General features: G+C 41.4%; 1 protein-coding gene across 1 annotated transcript in view; it reads left to right on the top strand.

The window, feature by feature from the left end:
- The first annotated feature begins 17,524 nt into the window (after positions 1-17,524).
- Positions 17,525-22,621, top strand: part of PREP (prolyl endopeptidase) — a 115,743-nt gene continuing 110,646 nt past the window's right edge. Inside the window, exons 1-2 of the mRNA XM_077780038.1 lie at positions 17,525-17,551; positions 17,891-17,965. Of these exons, the coding sequence (XP_077636164.1) occupies positions 17,525-17,551; positions 17,891-17,965 (102 nt within the window). The remainder of the gene's footprint in view (positions 17,552-17,890; positions 17,966-22,621) is intronic.

Genomic DNA, 22,621 nt, shown 5'->3' with positions numbered 1-22,621 from the left:
CTAGTTGCTTTTGGTCTTTTTTTTTTTTTTTCCTTTTCTCCCTTCAGAGAGCCCCACTTAAAATTTATTACAGGGCTGGTTTAGTGGTCATGAACTCCTTTAATTTTTGTTTATCTAGGAAACTTTTAATTTCTCCTTCTATTTTGAATGACATACTTGCTGAATAAAGAATTCTTGGCTGCGTATTTTTTTTGATTTAGCACATTGAATATATCCTGCCACTCCTTTCTGGCCTGCCAAGTTTCTGTGGCTACTTCTGCTGCAAACTTGATCTGTCTTCCCTTGTAGGTTAAGGACTTTTTTTTCCCTTGGTGCTTCAAGATTCCTTCCTTGCCTAAGTATTTTGTGAATTTGAATATGATATGCCTTGTTGATGGTCAGTTTTTGTTGAATCTAATGGGAGTCCTCTGTACTACCTGGATTTTGATGTCTGTGTCTTTCCCCAGATTAGGAAAGTTTTACACTATGATTTGCTCACATAACCCTTCTACGCCTTTTACTCTTTCTTCATCTTCTGGAACCCTATGATTCTGATGTTTTTTCTTTTTAATGAGTCCTGACTTCCCTAGTTCTTAAATCGTGCTCTTTTGCCTTAGTCTCCCTCTTTTTTTTCTGCTTCATTGTTCTCCAGAAAGTTTGTCCTCTATATTGCTGATTCTTTGGTCTCCTTCATCCATCCTTGCCACTGTGGCATCCATTCGAGATTCCAGCTCAGTTATAGCATTTTTTATTTCTCCTGACTAGCGTTTATCTCTGCAGCGGGATTCTAATCTGCTTTCAACCCCAGCTAGTATTCTTATTATTGTGATTCTAAATTCTGGATCAGACATCTTGCTTGTATCTGTGTTGATAAATCCCTGGCTGTCATTTCTTCCTCTTCTTTCTTTTGGGGTGAATTCCTTTGTTTCATCATTTTGAAGGAAGAAAAGGAATTAATAAGGTAAAAAAATTAAAATTAAAAAATTACAAACAACACAAAAAATCAAATAAAGGATGTGAGATTGTAGGTGTGTTTTTATATGGTTGTTGAAAGGAGATTGATAGATTAGAGAAAAGAGGGAAAGATAAGAAAAGAAAAAAAAAGAACAATGTTTGAAAATTTGAAAAAATTAATACAATGAAATAGAATAAAATGAAATGATGGAAGTAAAATAAAATTTGAAAATTTTACAAAAAAGTAAAAAATGTAGCATAAAAAATTAAAGAAAAATATTTTAATAAAAATGGAAAATAAAAATAAATTTTTTCTCTTTCTGTATTCAAAAATGAGAAAAGAAATTAAAAAATTGAATAGATGGATTAACAAACAGACTGAAGTACTCTTAATATTACATCAGTTTTCCCTAGAGGTCAGACTATGAAGCATTTTGTAATCCATAAGCTAAGTAGGCAGAGAGAATTAGGTATTCCTAAAGAGGGAGGTTGGCCTGATTGGGTGAGGCTTATTGTAATGGCTCTGTTCTCCACTAGATGTCACTGCTTACCTTACTGGGGTGGGTTATAGTGGCTCATATAGGTGTATATGTACATGCGCAGGAGGGGTGACAATGGCATCATCCAGCTACTCAGTCTCTAGTATCAGAACTCTGTGCTCTCCCCCACCAGCAATTGCATCTCCCTCCTTTGTCTCTGGCTTCCATCAACTCCCCACATTTGCACTGTCCATGACCAAGCCATCATGTTGCCAGGCAGCACCTCCCTCCTGAGTTTTATCTCAGCCGTTTTATCTCAGGCAGCTGTGTTTCCCAATCCCTCACTTCTGAGGGACTGTAATTTTGACCCACTCAGACCTTCTGGGGGAGGGTCACACCGAGCAATGGCCAGGGGCCAGCTGCATCCAGCAACGTTATCAGGACAGTGCTGCTGCCTATGCCTAGAGACTGCAGCTGGGTGCCAGCCTGCCCCAGAAAAAGTTCACACAATCATGTAGCAGCAGCATTTCAGGAATTATGGAAAATCACAACACATATCTGGCACCAGGCTTCCCCTTTAACGTCCTTGTTCCAACACCAGCAAATGTGATTGTTCTCCAGGGCCCGCTGAAACCTTTGGCTATGGGGAGGCTGTACAGCCTCTACCAAATGTCCTCCCAGCAAGGGAACCACCTCACCCTATGTGGCCTGAGGACTCCAAGGACCTGGTTCTCTGCTCCTGGGGATTCACCCTTCCCACCAGAGCACTGCCAGGTATCAAGATGCAGAGTTTCAGACTCTGCACTACCCCTGTTTATAGAGTCTTAATGGAATTTAAACAATCTCCTTTCTCCTTTTTTTTGTTCAGTTCCTTGAATACTCTTTTCTCTCCAGCTGCTTTTATACTCTTCCCCATATCTGTCCTCTCTATGCAAGCAAAAATAGCTCCCTGCCCTCATGGACTTCTGTCTCCTCCAGCTCACCTCTCCACACTGCGTATCTGCTGAGGTCTCTGGTTCATGTTGTGCAGATTGTTGTGTTAATCCTCAAATCAGTTTTCTAGGTGTGCAGGATGGTTTAATGTTGATCTGGCTGTTATTCAAGGATGAGAGACACAAAAAGAACCTTCCACACTGTTCTGCCATCTTGGCCCCTCCTAATGTTTATTTATTTATTTATTTATATTTTATTTGTTTATTTATTTTTGAGAGAGAGAGAGAGAGAGAGCAGGGAAGGAGCACAGAGAAAGGGAGACACAGAATCTAAAGCATGCTTCAGGGTTCAGGCTCTGAGCTATCAGCACAGAGTCCAATGCAGGACTCAAACCAACAAACCATGAGATCATGACCTGAGCCAAAGTTCGACCCTTAACCAACTGAGCCACCCAGGTGCCCCAATAAATAAACATTTTTTTTTAAAAAAGAAAATAATTCCATTTACAATTGCACCAAAAACAATAAAATACCTAGGAATAAAGTTAACCAAAGAGATGAAGGACCTATACTCTGAAACCCTAAAACACTGATTAAAGAAGTTCAAGATGACACAAAGAAATGAAAAGACATTCCATGTTCATAGGTTGGAAGAAGAAATATTGTTAAAATGTTTACACCACCCAAAGCAATCTACAGATTTAGTGCAATCCCTATCAAAATACCAATAGCATTTTTCACAAAACTTGTATGGAACTGCAAAAGACCTTGAGTAGTCAGAGCAATCTCTGGCAAAACAAAACTGAAGTTACCACAATTATAGATTTCAAGTTATATTACAAAGTGGTAGTAATTAAAATGGTATGGTACTGGCATAAAAATAGAGACATAGCTCAATGGGATAGAATAGAAAACTCAGTGTAATCATCAAGACAGTATGGTATTGGCACAAAAACAGACACATTGACCAATGGAATAGAATAGAGAACTCAGAATTGGACCCACAAATGTATGGCCAACTAATCTTTGACAAAGCAGGAAAGGGTATCCAATGGAAAAAAGACAGCCTCTTTAACAGATGGTGCTGGGAGAACTGGATAGCAACATTCAGAAGAATGAAACTAGATCATTTTCTCACACCATACACAAACATAAACTCAAAATGGATAAAGGACCTGAATGTGAGACAGGAAGCCATCAAAAGCCTAGAGGAGAAAGCAGGAAACAACTTCCTTGACCTCAACCACAGCAATTTCTTACTTGACACATCCCCAAAGGCAAGGGAATCAAGAGCAAAAAGGAACTATTGGGACCTCATCAAGATAAAACGCTTCTGCATGGCAAAGGAAACAATCAATAAAACTAATAGACAGCCAACTGAATGGGAAAAGATAGTTGCAAATGACATATCAGATAAAGGACTAGTATCCAAAATCTATAAGGAACTCACCAAACTCCACACCAGAAAAACAACGAGGGGGGTGATGGGCATGGAGGAGGGCACTTGTTGGGATGAGCACTGGGTGTTATATGGAAACCAACTTGACAATAAACTATTTAAAAAAAAAACAAAAACCCAGTATCTTCAACAAATGGTGCTGAGAAAACTTGACAGCCACATGCAAAAGAATGATACTTGACCAATTTCTTTCACCATACACAAAAATGAATTCAAAATGGATTAAAGATCTAAGTGTGAGATGTGAATCCATAAAAATTCTTGAAGAGAGTATAGGCAGTAATTTCTCTGACATCGGTCAAAGCAACATTTTTCTAGATGTGTCTTCGGAGGCAAGGAAAATGAAATCAAAATAAACTATTAAGACTACATCAAAATGAAAATTTTCTGCACAGCGAAGGAAACAATTCACATGAGTAAAAGGCAGCCTATGAAATGGGAGAAGATATTTGCAAAAGACATATTCAATAAATGGTTGGTATCTAAACTAAGGTAAAGAATTTATGAAACCCAACACCCTGGGGTGCTCAGTCAGTTGAGTGTCCCACTTCATCTCAGGTGATAATCTCACAGTTTGTGAGCTGGAGCCCCATGTTGGGCTCTGTGCTGACAGCTCAGAGCCTGGAGCCTGCTTCAGATTCTGTGTCTCCCTCTTTGCCTCTCTCTTGCTCTCTCTCTCTCAAAAATAAACATTAAAGTTTTTTAAAAAGCATCCAGAAAAACATCCAGAAAGCAAATAATCCAATTAAAAAATGGGCAGAAGACATGAACAGATATTTTTCTAAAGAAGACCTATAGATGGCCAATAGACACGTGAAAGGATATTCAGCATCATTTACTATCATGGAAAACTACAATGAGGGGAACCTGAGTGGCTCAGTCGGTTGATCATCTGGCTCTTGGTTTTGGCTCAGGTGGTGATCTCACAGTTTGTGGTTTCAAGCCTGGAGTCAGACTCCTCACTGGTGGCTCAGAGCTTGCTTGGGATTCTCTGTCTCCTTCTGTCTCTGCCCCTCTTCTGCTTGAACTCTCTCTCTCAAAGTGAATAGATAAACAAAACAAAACAAACTATAGTAAGATATCACCTCACATCTGTCAGAATGGCTAAAACAAACAACACAAGAAACAACAGGTGTTGGTGAGGATGTGGAGAAAAAGGAACCCTCTTGCACTGTTGGTGGGAATGCAAACCGGTGTAGCCACTCTGGAAAACAATATGAAGTTTCCTCAAAAAATTAAAAATAGAACTACCCTAGAATCCGGCAAGTGCACTACTAGGTATTTACTCAAAGAATACAAAAAACACCTAATCAAAGGAATACATACCCCCCTCCCCATGTTTAATGCAGCATTATTTACAATAGCCAAACTATGGATACGACACAAATGTCTATCGACTGACGGCTGGATAAAGAAGTGGCATATAGGGGCAACTGGGTGGCTCAGTTGGTTAAGCAACTGACTTTGGCTCAGGTCATAATCTTGAGGTGTTCGTGCCCCATGTCAGGCCTTCTGGTGACAGCTCAGAGCCTGAAGCCGGCTTTGGATTCTGTGTCTCCCTCTCTCTATGTCTCCCCCCTGCTCACACTCTGTCTGTCTCTATCTCTCAAAAATAAATACACGTTAAAAAGTTTTTTTAAAAAGAAGAAGTGGCATATATATATATAGGATATATTACTCAGCCATAAAAAAGAATATGTTTTGCCATTTGCAGCAAAATGGATGGAGCTAGAGTATTATGCTAAACAAAATAAGTCAATCAGAGAAAGACAAATAGCATATGATTTCACTCATATGTGAAATTTAAGAAAAAAAAGAAACAAGCAAAGGGGAGAAAAAGAGACAGAGGCAAACCAAGAAACCTACTCTTTAGGATATAGAACAATCTAATGGTTACCAGGGGGAGGTGAGCGAGGGAACGGGTAAAATAGGTGATGGAGATTAAAGAAGGCACTTGTTGTGATGAAAATAAGTAAGTTAGTAAATAAATAAATAAAATGATTGTGGTAGGGTTGGATGTTTCAGTCTTTGTTGCTGTTTTTTGTGCTTACCTTAATTAGTTAAGGATGTTCTCTTCTTTTTTTCTTTTGTATTTATGTTTTATAATGTTTTATTTATTTCTGAGAGAGAGAGAGAGAGAGAGAGAGAGAGAGACAGTATGAGCAGGGGAGGGTCAGAGAGAGAGGGAGACACAGAATCTGAAGCAGTCTCCACAGAGCCCGACGCAGGACTGGAACCCACGAACCATGTGATCATGACCTGAGCCGAGGTCAGATGCTCAACCGACTGAGCCACCCAGGCGCCCCAAGGATGTTCTCTTCTATTCCTATTTTTCCTTGAGTGTTTTGTTTGTTTTGAGAGAGAGAGAACACATGAGTAGGGGAAGAGGGGGCATAGAGAGAATCCCAAACAGGCTCTGTGTTGTTAATTGGGGCTGGATCTCACAAACTGAGATCATGACCTGAGCCAAAATCAACAGTTGGATGCTTAATCAACTGAGCCACCCAGGTGCCCCTCCTTGAGTGTTCTTTCTCTCTTTTTTTAAAATGAATGAGTATGGAATTTTCTTTTCTTAATGTAAAGAGATGATCAAATGGTTTTCTACTTCTTTCATGTTTTATATTTCTTTTATATTCTCCATATCCTTGTCTGTGTTGCATTGATTATAATTCCCTCAAAGCTACTTTTGAGTTCATTAATTTTCTTTAGCTTTCTAATTTGATATTTAAACTATCCATGACTTTTTAAAATTTCACTAATTTATTGTTACTTTCTAAAAGTTATATTTTGTTTTTCCAAATCCAATGGTCATTTTAATATATTCTTGCAATCTGCTATTTGGGGGATGACTTTTTTTCTTGAAACACTTCATATCTTGGCAGTCTATATTATGTATTTGATCTTTCCAGCACCTAAAACCCTCTGAGGATCTAAATATGTTGTATGTTATTTTTTCTTACTTTTACTCCTCATTAAAAAAGAAAAAAGTCCAGGTAAGAAAAAAAGAGACAGGACCATGGTGGCTACTGCTAGTAGAGGGGATTTAATATAAGAACTTTGTTATACAGGTGGGATGGAAGATTGAAAAAGGAAAGGTAATGCTCCCTAGAGATTCAGAAATCAGTCTTTCTCTTAAGATTGGAGAAAGAAAATGTTCAGTGGTTCATGCAGCCCCCATGAGTGCAATGACACTGATGTGGCACCAGCCCCAGCCACTAATTGCTGCCTACTCCTTATTCGGAAGCCCACAGCCAGCACTTGGTTGCAAGAGCCTAGGAGCCCATTGTCCCTTTGAAATGTCAAATTCGCTGCTGATGTTTTGGGGGCCACAGGTTCCCCACCACTGATTCAACTGTGCGGACTGCCACTGCCAGAACTCAAGCAAAAGGAGAAAAGCATTGTCTCTCTTCCTCCCCCAATCATCTCTGTTTTCTCCCTTTGATAGAAGGTAGCCAGAAACCAGCTGACAAGGGCATTTAGGAAATGCAATTTTCAGGCTGCAGCACCTTGCAATACAGAGGATACCAAAGAGGTGTCAAAATGTCGCCAAACGCTAATAGACTAAAAGTCAATATCGTTTCTTTGCAGGATCTGTGATTGTGAGTTGAATCGTGGTTGATTTAATCAGCAGAAAGCCTCTGGGCCTACTTCAGGATGCTTTCCTTCAAAAATGGCCTCTTGTGATAGACAATTCAGATACGGTCATTTGTTTTCAGGCAATGTTTCTGGAAGGTGTTACAGGGAAACTACATTGTACAACTCCAGAGGGTACCATTTACATAGAAGACAATGTAAATGATGCCTCCTTGGAGTTCTTTATCCTGGTGACCCTACTGCTTCCCACTCTCCTGTATTTTGGGCTTATATTTTTTATGGCCAGTCTATTGGAGGGATAGAGCCCAGCAAAGCCTTAATAATTCTTCTTTCTTTAGCAGGACCTAGTTAGTCTGCCTTACTGGACTAACTGCCGGTCTCCATGTGGTACTTTTATAAAACAAGGTGATTCTTCTTGGTCCCCGCCCCCTTCAGGAAAAGAGAAAATGGTAAGACCAGTGGGGAGCTGGGAATTCTGTCAGCTACCTTCCAGTAGAATTTGCACTATCAATTACAGAGAACATAGAGACCTTAGACTGTCCTAAGAGTTGGGGCAAACTCTGTATCAGCCAGTCACCCAACGCTAGGTTTTATAGGATGCTAACTCGCCAAAAGCGCAGAGTGTAATGGACTGAAGACCAAAGCTTTCCAACGTGTATTGCTTGTTAGAGGCTTTACTACTACACTGGTCTATAGTGAAATGGTCAAACTATAAATGTCAAATAAGACCTGCCAGTGAACTTGAATATAAGCTCAGTTCTTTAGCATTAACTGACTCAAGATGATACCTGTGAGGACGGCATGACAGAAGCTGTAATAAATGGAAAGACAGTTTGGTTGCTACTCAGTAACTCTAGAGAAGATGGACGTGCTTAACAGGGTGGAGAGCCTCTTATGTGTGGAACAGATATATTGCTTGGTTTAAATTGATGAGGAAAACATCGGGGGTCCATCATTAATTATCCCAGAATTGTAAAAGTTCCAATAGAACCTAACATTTGTAACATTATTATTATTTTAAAGGCTGTAAGGTGAAGTGTTGTTCCATACAAGACTATCTTTCTGTCTGTCTGACTCTGAGTTTCTGCATGTGTTTTCATGTGCTTATTGTCTGACTCCATATTATCTTTTTGTGCTCATCTTCAGCTTTCTTACTATTAGCAAATCTGGGATGCTGTGTCTCTGTCTTGCTTTGTCTATATAAGTTTTCCCCCTCCCCATTTTTTCTTAATCTCCTTTCTGTTCTTATAGCCAATAATTTTGAACTGACGTATTTTGAGTATTTACATACTGCATTTACTAAATACTTTTAAGTTCTAAATTTAAAACCAATGAATAGATTATTTCATCTTTCCTCACATAAATAAAATAACTTCATTTTACATGTGGGGGCGACCCCTGACTTTTTTTTCCCTAATAATAGAATAGAAAAAAAGATCCCTCTCTCCTGATTTAGAAACACTTCTAACTTGGGAGCCTCATTAGAAATGGTATAAATAAGTTTGACAAACTAAAGCAGAAAAAGACTCCAGATTAATTCTTGATCCACTTTTTATGCCCCAGTTTTTTTTCTTAGCCTGGATTTAATTCAGCCTTAGCCTCTCATTCTGGTGTTTAATTCAGTCAGGCATTAAGTTGAGAAGCAGAGGAGGGGCTAGAGGCCTGAGATTTCACAGCTGTAGTGTCAGACACTTCCCCTGGCCTTTTAACCACATGCCTCTATCAAGAGCAGGGTATTAGAAAGGAACAGCTACAGTTCCTGGAAAGATAAAAATCTATGAATTTAGTAAGGACCATAGACCCAGTCATGGCCTCTGAGCCAAATCTGTGCACGTGGATGGTTTACAAACAGAAGAAAACTGTGGAGAAAGCCCTTTCAGGAGATAATTACTGCCCATTCTCCCCTCCATCTGCCCAGGAAGTATGGATAGCACTCCCCCAGGGGAATTTCATTCTGAATTCCAGAGATAGTTTTGAGGCACCTACATCTCTACTTTATTTCTTTCTTACAACAAAAGAACCTTGGAAACTACATGATCCAATTCTCTCATGGTAGAGATAAAAAATACTGATGATGTGGGGCACCTGGCTGCCTCAGCGGGTAGAGGATGTGACTCTTGATTTCAGGGTTGTAAACTTGAGTCCCATGTTGGGTGCAGAGATTATTTAATCTTTAAAAAAAAAATACTGATGACGTAAGGACTCATTCAAAGCCAGGGAAATAGTGGCAGGGCCCAGAAGAGAACTTCACTCTTATTCTAGATGCTTTGATACCTCATAATGTCTCACAGAGATTAGATATACAGGAATATATGAGAATTTCCATTAGAAGTCTTACTGGAAAAAATTATATACATCTTTAAGGAAATGTAGCTGGAAATGACTGCATTCCACCCATCAGTAGGTGAGCTAGCTACCTGGAAACCACAATCAAATTAAAGGAGTATGCAGGCAAGCACCCAAGGCATCAGTCTTAAGGTGTGCTAACAGGATGGCATTCTTGTGTGAGTCAGAAATATGTTTCCCCTGGGCAGATGCAGCCTCCTGCCCACAGCCCTTTGTGAGAATACGGACACCTCTTTTTCCAGCTGAATACAGCCAGTGCCCCTGTGCACGGTGTGGCAAGTAGAGAGTAAGATGGATTTCAGTCAACACTTACCCCTTTGGCTAATTACCAGAAGTCCTCTTTTGGAGAGTACTATGTGTGGTTTGGGAGGACTACTGTGACAAGTACTTGGAGTGGGTTTGAGACAGCCGAGCAGCAATAAATATTGCTCACCTGCCTCCTTACTATGGTGACGTTGGTTAACAGAGTGGGGTACAAAGTTGGAGGTCAGGCAATAGAGGGCCAGCTGCAGGCTTCCCTGGAGGTCTTTCTATGTCTCTGCCAGCCCTACCCCCAGGGCCTGGTGTTTGGGGAATGGCTGTAGGTTAGAGCACGAGTTAGAAGTCAAAGAGCACCCTGGTGTTTATTCTGGAGGTAGAATTTCCATTTCTGAGATGGTTCAAATACCTCCCTTCTCTTCATTTTCTGTGGACGAGGTAGAGCATGGACTTTGCAGTCAACTGACAAATTTGAACCTTGGCTCTGTCTTAGCTGTGTGAAGACTTCAGACATGCCTTTAAAGCTGCTGAGATTCCTTTTCCTCGTCTGTAAAATGGGCTTTTTAAAGGAGGATTAAAGTAGACAACTCCTGTCTCATAGGTGGCAAAGGTAGGTAACGTACAAGCAATCTGGCCACAAAGAGGGGAATGCGTCTTCATCTCCACTCCACCTCACCACAGTCGTAGACAATCGATAGCTGGCAGCCCATTGCACTCTCTGTGCCACATACAAACCTTTGTCTTTCAGGACCCAGAGGAGCTGGGCACTCAGGATAACTGGCTAGAGATGAACAGAGGATGATACCTGAGGTTTGATTTGTCCTCTGGGTACCACAATTCTCATAATTTCTACCTTTCCTGCTAAAATTAAGCCCTGGGAAAGTTTCACCTATTTATGGGTATCCTTGTAGACCACAGAGTACTCCTACTTGTTTATGAAGAAGTGTGATTAAGGGGCACCTGGGTGTCTCAGTGGGTTAAGCATCCAATTCTTGATTTTGGCTCAATTCATGGGATTGAGCCCCGTGTGGCATTTTTTGATGACAGTGCAGAGCCTACTTGGGATTCTCTATCTCCTTCTCTCTCTGCCCTCCCCACTTGCACTCTCTCTCACGTTCTCAAAAATAAGTAAACATTTTTTGAAAAAGGGTTGATTAAGACTGAGTGTTGACATCAGAGAGATCTGAGTTTGAATCCTGGCTCTATTTTTTACTTTAAAAAATAAGTATTTGCGAAGTTCTGGGCAAAAGTCAGCCCCTGTTTACCTCAACTATAAAACTGGGATATTGGGGGCATCTGGGTGGCTCAGTCAGTTGAGTGTCCGACTCTTGGTTTTGTCTCAGGTCATGATCTTGTGGTTTCATGAGTTTAAGCCCTGTATCAGGCTCTGTGTAGGTAGCACAGAGCCGGCTTGTGATTCTCTTTCTCACTCTCTCTCTGCCCCTTCCTCACTCACACTGTTTCTCTCTCAAAATAAAAAATAAATAAAACTTAAAATTGGGTTAATATTAGTTATCTTATAAGGTTTAAATAAGATAATTTCCTGGCATATAAGAAGCATTCAATAAGCATTAACTATTATCGCTATCATTGTTATTAGGGGAAATCTGCTGGGTCATGTGATCCGGGGCTGCTTTTAAAGACCCCTCCTCCCAGAGACACACAAGTGGCAGAAGCATTGGGAAATGCCTGGCAGTCCCGAGGCCAGGACAGGCAGGCAAGGCAGGGGGTGGTAACTGGGATCAGGAATGCCGGACTGCAGAGCACTATGTCTGTGTCTGCTTGCACCAAGTTAGGCATCAGTACTGTGAGCTTTCCCAAAACTGAAGATTCTCAGCTTGCCCAAGGAGGGGGTTTGGGAAACAGATAGAAGACATGTTTATCAATTACCCTGCCATGAACAGAAACACTGAACTACTATGTGTGAGCCATGGAACTGGGGCGATAATACAAAGAAACAGAACACACGAGTTTACAACCATGACCGTGTCCGTTTGGAATTCAGGACGGGAAGGACTTTCTGGTCATACCCATGCCATCCTTTCAGGACTTTGAAGAGGCCAGGAGTACATAACACACGAAACACACGCATAGCTGTGAGGATTGGGGCTATAAAACTTCTTCCTGATGGTCCAGAAGGAAAGATCACAACACATATCAGTAGCCTAGGGATAAAGAAACAGAACTAATAAAATGTCATGACTTCAAAGTCAAGCATCTTGTCTACTACTCTTTCCCCCACGGGGACAACAGTAGGTGCTCAATAAAGAAACACATTGGCAGGAACAGAATTAAGGAACTGGCAGGATGAACAAAAGACCCTGATGCTCCCACCTGGGTCCCCTCTCAATTGGTAAATCTCAGATAAAGGCTCATCCATTGTCCTACCAACACCTCAACGCACCTCTATAATCTGGATGCCCCACCACCCAGTGTCCACCAGAGATTTGGAGTGAAGGGAGATCTGGTTCCTTCATGGTTATTACGATCCATTATCCCTTCCAAGTCCAGAGACGCAGGCAGTGAAAATTAGGCCACCTCAAGCCCACTGCTCGTAAGGCTGCAGAGAGGTCTCTCTTTGCCGCCCCACCNAGAAGCGGGCCGGGGGCGCCCGGCTCCTCCCGAGCCGCGGGGCCCATGGTGGCCGTCACTGGCCGCCTAGAGGCGGCAGAGCCCGAGGTCGGTCGCCGCCTGGCCGCCTCCTAAAAATCAATGGGGTCAAGGGCAGACACCCAGGTAAGAATGGGCGTTTGACGGGATTGGGAAGACGAACGTGCCACTGCTTTTTGACTGGAGGAGGCTCTTGCTTAAATATGGTGGTGGGAGAAAGTATGTATGTGTGTAGATGATGTAAAATTTAAAAACAAAAGCAAACTTTTTTAAACTTCCAAATGTAAAGTCCTTGAAGTTCATTCATTCGATATTAAAATGTGTTTCGAGCGCCAGCCCTGCCCCAGGCCGGGTACCGGGTGCTGGGCGCTGGGGTTGCAGAGACAAGACCGAGGGCTGGGGAGGGTGGAGCAGTGACCCCGTAGGGTTGCAGTGCTGATCCAAGTTTTCCTAAACAAGAAAAGGAGTTGATGCGGGTGAGAGGAGGGCTTTAGAAGGGAGAGGGGATGGCCTTTTTCAGAATGAGTTTGTTTTGCTTAGTGGAAGGGTTAGCCATCATTTACATAAGCTGTGGATTAGCTCAGGGTAACTGTTGAGATCTAGTGGGTGGAAATCTGGGCAAACACCCTTTTTGTGTAAAAATTAATTTGGCATCTTAAGAACTGGAATGAATCCAAATGTTGTGGGCTTGATTCTCTGAGGAGTAGCCAAATATCTCAGATTACTTAAAATAGAATCGGAATAAAAAAAATTTTGTATATATAGATCTTTTTTTTTTTTTTTTCTTTTTTCTGCTTCCCCTGACCCCGATTTATGCCGGAACGTCTGTACTTCAAAGCACATTTTACTCTGGGTTAAAAGGTACTGAGGCTTTAAAGTAAAGGACATATTGTTTTAAATTAAGATTTCCAAGTGGCACTGATGCATTCATGGTTTCTTTGACCAGTGGCCATCTGGTAACCATGTTTTCTCAGTCTATGCAGCTGCTTGCTTATTAAATTTACTTTAACAGCCCAAGAAGCTATATTCCTGTGTTTCAAAGGGTTGTCTCCTTTGTGTATGGAAAGTGATCCTGCTGGAATGGAAAAGAGGGCAGACCAAGTAAGAAGACCTGAGTGCTAGTGCTGGTTTTGTCACTCACTAGCTGGATGCCTTTGGGCAGATCGCTTACCCGTTATGGGCCTTCTTTCTCATATATGAAATATTAGTACTGGCTTGGCCAACCAAGGGGCTTAGGACTAACTTTTGCAGTAAGAATATCATCATTCATTTATTCGTGCCAGACTTTAGAAATCAGAAGACCTGTGAATATCTCAGTTCGGTTCCTAAGGATCTTGCACAAGGTTTTCAGGATAGATGAAAAGTATAAAGAACTATCTGTTATGTGGCTTGATAAGTCTCATTTTAGGTTTGTTTTTAGTTGGGATTGCTTCTTGCTTGGTTTTCCCTATTTGGGTTATCAAAATCCTGTAGTTCTTGAAAGAGCTAAGTGAGGATTTTACGAAGACATCAAAAAGATTTTGAACTATTAACTCAAAAGGTGCCAGGGATTTTGATATTCTCCAGTTTCTTCTCACCAGAGAGCTCATGAAAACCCTAAGCCTCATGGCCAAGGGAATATAGCTCAGATCTGGCTTGGACCCTGCTCTGTCTGTGGATCCCATGGTATACTTCTCCCAGCTCTGAGAGCCTACATGGAGTATCTTTTTACTGTGACCGGGTCCTGATTACTGAAACCTTAGGCTAGATTTAGGCATTTGCTCAAATTGTCACCTTGATTTCTAGGTTGGGTTTGTCTCTCTCCAGCTGGTGCTAGAGATTATTGTAGTGCGCTCTCTCTGTCACTTGAACATTTTCAGCCATATACCAGGCAGTCTTCTGCTGAACTGTGGGCTTGGATCATGCAACTATTTTTGGTGGATTTCTGCCCTAATGAGCAGAAATTTGGAAACCATGACACTTCTAGTGTAATACCATTGTCTGTACCCACAGCATGTTGCTGTCAGGAAATTCAGGCGGGTTACAAGGGTTAGAAGAGTGTGTAGGGTGAGTGGAGAATGCAGAGGAGAATGGGATTAATTTCCATCAGGGGGAAGAGATCATATGTGAATTGAGCCTGGAAGTTGGCCAGTTGGATAAGGTAGAAAGGACATTCCTGGCCGTGTGACCAAAATAAATCATAGTTATGTAGGGCTGGACAGTTGTGGACTTGCACTGTTTGTAGGATGGCAGTAAGGCCTTTGTGGCCGTCCATGGGTGGATAAGCTTGGGTGGGGGGTGGAAAGAAAAAAAAGGAAAGTGGGGCCAGGTTTGATGGGCTCTGCCTGCTGTGTGTAGGACTCTGCAATTTATCCTGAAGTCAGCAGGTGAGCTATTGACTAGTACAAGTAAAATAATGAATAGTAACAGTGCCTTCTCAGGGCTCTATTTTTAAAGTCTTTTGGGGAGATGAGGAATGGCTGGCAACTTAAATCAAATAGGAGAACCAGATACTGCACAAGTTGAGCTCAGGGGATATGTCAATGAGTCTACCCCACTTGTAGGGTATGGTCTTGTAGAAGAAAAAGTAGGGGGCAGGGGAGTAGGGTGGCGGCACATGGCTCCTGGGATTGCCTGTGGGATTGTCTTGGAGAGAATCAGTTTCCGGTCCTGGTTAAAAATGTCTGCCGAATAACTGCCCTTAATTGGCATCAGGTGGTAATGCTGGTTCTGGGAAGACGGAGCTGTTTCCTGACCGTAAACACTGTTCAGGAGGCACCACTAGGTTCTGAGTTAGCGTCCAGGTGTGGACCTGCCCATTTACACCTGATCTGGTTCAATAGCAAGAGGTTAAGGGGTTAGCTTTAACCCCTTTGGGTTAAAGGCTTTGGGGTTAGCTCAAAGAGGGTCACGGTTCTGCTGTTTATTAACCACCTGCCTTTTGACAGTTGCTTTAGCTCGCCCCAGCCTTAGTGTCCTTGCCTGGAAAAGGAGTTAGTAATAGCTTCACAGTGAGGCACCCGGGTTGAAATCTATGGAACAGTGTTTAGTTCACAATGGTCTCCAAGTAAGCCATAAATCTGCGGCCTTCACTCTCTCTGAACTGCATTCCAAAATCTGTAAAATAGGAGTCCATCCACTCTCTTACAAGGTTGCTTTAAGACATCGAGCACAAGGGGCGCCTGGGTGGCTCAGTCGGTTAAGCGTCCGACTTCAGCTCAGGTCATGATCTCACGGTTTGTGGGTTCGAGCCCCGCATCGGGCTCTGTGCTGACAGCTAGCTCAGAGCCTGGAGCCTGTTTTGGATTCTGTGTCTCCCTCTCTCTCTGACCCTCCCCTGCTCATGCTGTCTCTCTCTCTCTCTCAAAAATAAATAAAATGTTTTAAAAAAAATTAAGACACCGAGCACAATAATGTGGATATTTAGCGAATGCTCATTGCTTTGGATCTAGTATTAGGCAAAATAACATGATTTCCCGTGAGTCTTTTTTGCTTTCTTATGACAAGTTAAGTTTATGGATACGGCTGAGTATTAGGAACATCATAATCGAGGAACATTTTTAAAGTGTCTGGTGTGTCGCTTCTGAGGAATATTTGGAGAAAAGCTGTTGGCAGAGTGCTTTTAGTCCCGGCTCTGGTTCTGAACTCGGTGTGGCCCTGGGCACATTGCCATCTTGTGCCTGCCATTGCTCCTAAAAATGTTGGACTGGAAGGTCCTTTATAACTCGAAATTTTTCTGATTTCTTATTGTCAGAGAAAAAGAAGGTTATTTTAAGCATATTTAAAGCCACTTCAACGTGTGTAAAATGTAAAAGACTTGCAGATAAGAAAAGATACAAAATTTTCATTGAGTGGTAACAACTAACATTTAGAGAGCATTTCCATAAGTGTTCAAGATTGCTAATTTTATGAGGACTCTCAGACTAGAATGAGTCTAGTCTGGTTTTATGTCCCCTGTATTTGTCGATTGTTTGATGAGACCAGCTTCTGAGTGTTCCACCTTAACTGCCCATTCTTCCAGGTGTGCATTTCTCCAGGTGTTCTCTCACCTGGTACCAGCTGAGGAGTGATGAGGGCCCTTTGCCGAAAACCTGGGGTTTTAGGCACCAAGAGGTCCTTCTTAACTGGCCAGCAGCCACCCTGGAGCTTTGACCAGCTGGAGACACAGCAGGCTTTCCTCTTCCAGGAGATCATTTGCCTCCATTAGGGAATAGCTCTTAGCTTTTGATGTTATAGACATAGCAAGGAGACAGATTAAAAATTCTTCTGAGATCCTGGTATTCACAAAAACCTTCTATGAGAAACCATCACTGGAATGTTGGAGTTGCTTAGAAGAGATTTACTGGAAAGATGTCCATATGCTTTCAGTGAGATTAATCAGGATAGTATGAAATGGAGAGATTTCGTAATGATTTTTATCTTTGGAAATTTTCTTTAGTCATCATCACCTGCGGATTGGTGACTCCCAATCGCTCTTGGAGCAAGGGTCAGTTTCTGAGGCCAGGCCCAGGAACTTGGGCTTTTCAGGAGCTCGAAGGTGTTTCTGACGCTCAGCCCCCTGCGGGAGCTCCTGAAGCCTTCCTCTCTGCCCGGCCCTGCCTGCACCAAGCAGTTGCCTTTCTTCAAATACCAGGGTGGTCTGAATGGGTGATGCCTCTGGGCCTCTTTCTGTAAGCATTTCGTAACAATACACAAAAGGGAAGAAAGGCTGCAGTTTTAGAAATGTTCTTTCATGGTGCCTACGTCAGCTTTTTTAAAGCTGCCATCAACTAGAATCATTCTACCACACGTTGGTAACCTGCTTTGTGGCAGTTTAGACTTAAAGACAAAACCAGTCATATTATATGTAGCAGGGCGATTTTCTCATCATTAGTAAGCTCAGCAAGAACAGAGAAGAAGCAAACCAGCACGTGTGTGGTGGTTCCTTCAGAAACATGCCCTTCTTGTGTCCCTGGCGCATTGTGCGATTCTGTGCTTTGCCACTGACCACACATTTTCATGTTTCTTTAGCACAGCGGCAGGCCTTTGTTTTGTGTTGTACAGACAGAGCAGTTCCCTATTCTGACCTTTCATCTTTTTTCCTTCTCCAGCTAAAACATTCTTTTCATGACGGGTGGCTTGACACCTTTGAGAACCTGCCAGCTTTGGTTCATGTGGTAATTTGGGCAGACACGTTGCCAGTGAGCCAATGGGGTATTTTGCCTGTCCTTTTCCTATTTTTCCTCTGTTAAATTCAGAAAATACTAATTTAATTGGAGGCTAGACACTAATTGTCCAATACCACATTTTGTCTTTTGCAGGTACAGGATTATCATGGACATAAAATTTATGACCCTTATGCTTGGCTGGAAGACCCAGACAGCGAGCAGACAAAGGTAATTGGGGCTTATAATTAAAGATAAGGTGGTCTTAGTACCTTGTCCCAAACCCTAGACATTCGTCGCTATGGCTTTTCCTTTCTGGTATCTTCCAGTGTTTTCTGCTGTGGGATGGTGAATATACCTGTTGGTACTACAGGTATATTCTTTTGTCAAATGATCCATGGGAAAAAAGATGAAAGAGCATTTTTTGTCCTGGAGAAAATAAAATGTTTGCAACAATGTTTATGGTTTAGGGTAACACTGATGAAGCAAGTATTTGAAAGTAAAATGTGAGAAAAGAAGAAAATTGATTATACCAGGTAAAAATGAAAACTTAAAAATAATGTGAAGGAACCGTTCCCTAAAATATTTTTTCCAAAGGAAAAAAAAAATCCTATAAAGTTGGCCCTTGTACAATCTGGGGAGAGGAGGGGCATTGATCCCCACCCCTCGCCCACAGCTGAAAATCCAACTGTAACATTTGACTCTTCAAAAACTTAACTACTAACAGTCCACTGTTGACCAGAAGCCTTACGAATAACAGAAACAGTCAACACCCATTTTGTAAAAGTATTCTGTGTTGTACTGTTTCAGTAAGTTAAGATAGAGAAAAGAAAAGGGTATTAAGAAAATCGTAAGGAAGAGAAAACACATTTACAATCCTATGCTGTAAACATTCCATGTGCAAGTGGACCCACACAGTCCAAACCTGTGTTGTTCGAGTGTCACTTAACTGTATGTTGAACAAATATCAGGTCTTGAGAACTGAATGCTTGTTCTGGATTACTTACTGATTTTAATGCAACAACAATAAAATGAACCAAATTGTAAATACAAGAACATTCTTATATTTTAAAGAAGTAATGGGGTGAAGGAAGAATTTTCTGCTCTGCCAAAAAATACAAACCTTTCCTATTCTTTTGGAGAAACACATCATATTTTGAGCTGAAGTCTTATTTCATTAATGAAACTGCCCCCGAGTGCTATGACCCACAGATGTTCTGTCATCCTTGGAGTGCCCAGGACTTGTCATGTGGGACTCATCCTTACATATACTGTATGTGGCTAATCAGGTTTGCTTGGGTGAGGGGGTTGAGTTTCTCCAATCCATCTCAAGTTCCTTGACTCCTATTTATAACTATATTCACATATTATGTAGTACATGGGAATATGTATACTATTTCTAATATGCTTACTATTCTGGAAATTTATTTGAGCTTCCTTAGAATCCCAGAGTACATTTCCCATCTTTTAAAAATGCAATGTGTTAAATACACTCTGGCTGGTTTTCCAGGCCTGTCTCCATTAAGCCTGTGTCTTAGCTCCTATGTCTCATGGTCCCTTGCCACCATAAATACCAGCGTTCTTTGGAGAACTTAACTCAGTTTTCCAAGGCAGTTCAGATTTGCCAGGAAAGCATTCCCTTCTGATATAGGCCTGGCTAGTGGGCTTGGGATTCTCCCTTGTCCATCCCCACCTCCCATTCCCATCTGGTTGGTCTGTGGGGTAACAGATTCCAACATCTTTATATCCTTGGGAAAGAGCTTAATGAGGAAAGGAATGGGGCAAAGGGCTTAGCCAGGCATGTGGTCTGAGGAAGAGGAGAAAGTAGAGGCAGGAAGAGGTTGTCCTGGAGTAAATCCCATGTCATCTCTTTCTTCCTTCGTTCCGTGTACTGACGTGCCTGCTTTTCTTTTCTCCACCCTTTCCTGTTCCTTCTAGCATGTATGTCCTTTAATGCTCACTGTAGAAGCCCTTACAATTTCTTCCCTACCTTCTGCCCTTGAAGTAAGCACACCACCATTTTGAGATTTTCTAATGGTTTTTACTTATACCTAGAATCCTTTTTATCTCCCTTTCCTGACTCCTTTCAAGAAGACAAAGTTCTCATGGGTGAGAATTATTGGTATTTGGGTTTTCAGTTCTCTTTCACAAAGCGTTAGTTATAAAGGTGGATGGATACAGATTTCACAGTGAGAAATAGATGGGGATCTTTAGGAGTAGGTGGAGGCTCTAGCTCTGCAGGGAAAGCTAGGAGGCGCAGGGAACAGATTTGGGGCTGCCTCCTCACCTCGACCCTGCCAGGAACGACCTTGATCACTCGGCATTGGCCTGAGCTGAGACAGGGATTGAGCCTGGGAATAGAGTCACAGGCAGCTACCTAACCTGAAATGGATGAGAAGCACCAGGAAAGGAGTGAACTTCCTGCGTGCATCTCTTGGAAAACTGCTCCAGGGACTGTCTCTGTGATGATTACTTTGAGGTATTAGCTACAACCTGAATTTCTTCAGGCTTTGATGGTGACTGAGGGATTCAGCAGTGTTCGAGTGACCCAGTTTTTGCTTATGTGTTAATGAACACAAACTTTGCTCTTCCTTAGTTGATACTGGCTGTCCTGTGCTTGACAAGCCACTTATTAGTAGATGAAAAACTTCGCTAGTGATCTTACAGTCCACATTTGCTAGAAGCTAATGAATATATGCTGTTATTTTTATGGTATACATTTATTGGGTGCTTACTGTGTGCCAGGTACTCATTGGTAGCTTTGCATGCCCTATCATTTAATTCTCAAAGCCTAAAGCAAAGCTTCTTATTTTCCCCATTTTACAGATGAATAAATTGAGTGACTGAGTAATTAAGTAACATGCCCAAGGTCACTCAGCTAGTAAGTGTGGAGGTAGCCAGGTGGTTATCAACTTTACTTTAAAAGACAAAAGGAAAAAGGCCCTGGGTATAATCGTTTTGAGGGGCATATATTCATGTCCGTGCTTGCCGTGGGAGTTGGCCCTCCTCCTGCGGGGACTGTGGGCGGTGGCCGCTGTGCCCACCCTGGCATGTGCAGACAGCTTCCCTTGGGTGTCAGAGGGCTTTGAACCTTTGCCTCCACGCTGCAGTCTTCCCACACACCCTGTTCTCTCCTCTCCAGACGGGCTCCTTTGACCAAGGCTAGTAATAGCATCTGGTTTCTGAGGAGTTAAATTTTGGTCTCAGACCAAAATTTTTTCTAATGTGTTTTTTTTCTAATGAGCAGAAGAGCAGCACAAATGTTTTCTGCTCACGGTTAGACACATATACACAAAGGTGTATTAGTCATATCTTGGTGTAAAGAGGAATATCTTCACGTAGCCTCCAAAACAAAGAAAAAGCTGCTTTTTCAGTAAAAACCAGTCAGGAAGCGAGGAACATTTGTCACTCTTTTATACTAAAATCTGAAATGCTATCAGGAGGTCTTTGATTTAATCTAGTATGTAATATGGGTTATCCATTCCTGACAGTGACTGGCATTTAAGGCTTTATCCCTTATAAAAGAGTATCAGAGCAGACTTGTAACTAAAAAATTCTCAGAAACCAGGGTAGAGGTTGTTGAATCTAGATGAATCCTTTAAAGCTGTCAAGGCCCATATAATCCTGTTTTATAGGAAATGCTCCAGATTGTAAACGATCCTACTCACAACTCACTTGACTCTCTGAAGCAAGTCCAACCTTGATGTGAAAACTCGAGATACTTTGTGAAGAGGACACAGACCAGTCCTGCCCAGTAGATATATAATACCAGCAACATGTATAATTCAAACTTTTCAAGTACCCACATTTTAAAAAGTACAAAGAAACAGGTGAAATTATTTTATAGTCCTATATTTAATTAGTATTTTCAAAATATTGGTCTCTCAACAGGTAATCAATATAAAGTACTATTAAAATACTTTCATTTTTTTTGGAACTAAGTTTTTGAAATATAGTGAATATTTTACACGTCTAGCACATATCAACTCAGAGTAGCCACACTCCAGGGGCTCAGTAGCCACATGCGGCTAGTGGCTCCTGTAGGGGACAGTGAAGATATGAGGGCCAACCTTTCCTGTGATTAGAAAGAGTATAAATAAATGTTAGTAGATTTAAAAGAAACTTGAATTTATCACAGGAATTAAAGAAGAGTTTAATATTAATACAGAAATGGATCAAATAAAGCTATATAATTATCCTACTTAATATTAAAAGGAAATTAAACGGGTACCTGGGTGGCTTAGTTGGTTAAGCATCTGACTCTTGATTTTGGCTCAGGTTATGATCTCGCAGTTTGTAGGTTTGAGCCCCGCATCAGGCTCTGTGCTGACAGCATGAGGAGGCTGCTTGGGATTCTCTCCCTCTCCTCTCTCTCTATGCCTCCCCCACTCTTGCTCGCTTGCTCTCAAAAATAAATAAGTAAGCTTTGAAAAAAATTAAAATCTAAAAATACGGTAGGAATTACAGTGCTTTATCAAGGTGACATCTCATTCAAAACAGCAACTTAAATACTAGGCTAAATGTCTCTGTCACTACTACTTTTATATGTTCACAAAGCTTTGACCAGTACAATAAAACATGAATTAAAATTTGGAGAGAAGAAAATAAAAATCATGAATTACTGATAATATGGTCACGTATCTAGAAAACCTAAGGGAAACAAATGAAAACTTACTAGAATTAATGATTCCATAAAGTGATTATATATAAAATAGTATGTACAAAATAAATACAAAACTGTCCGCTCTCGTATATATCATCAGTAATGAGAGACTAACCCATCTGAGAGCAACAAAAAGCAAACACTTGGGAATGAAAAAGAGATTTTGTGCCTACTGGGAAAGTAATAATGCCACTTGGGAAATACAGAGATCTTGAAAATGTTCA

This window comes from Crocuta crocuta, unplaced genomic scaffold (genome assembly GCF_008692635.1).
Source record: "Crocuta crocuta isolate KB4526 unplaced genomic scaffold, BGI_CrCroc_1.0 scaffold147, whole genome shotgun sequence".
In the NCBI taxonomy this organism is placed as follows: Eukaryota; Metazoa; Chordata; class Mammalia; order Carnivora; family Hyaenidae; genus Crocuta; species Crocuta crocuta.
Note: the sequence above shows the minus strand (reverse complement) of the source record. Positions and strands in the feature narration are given on the sequence as shown.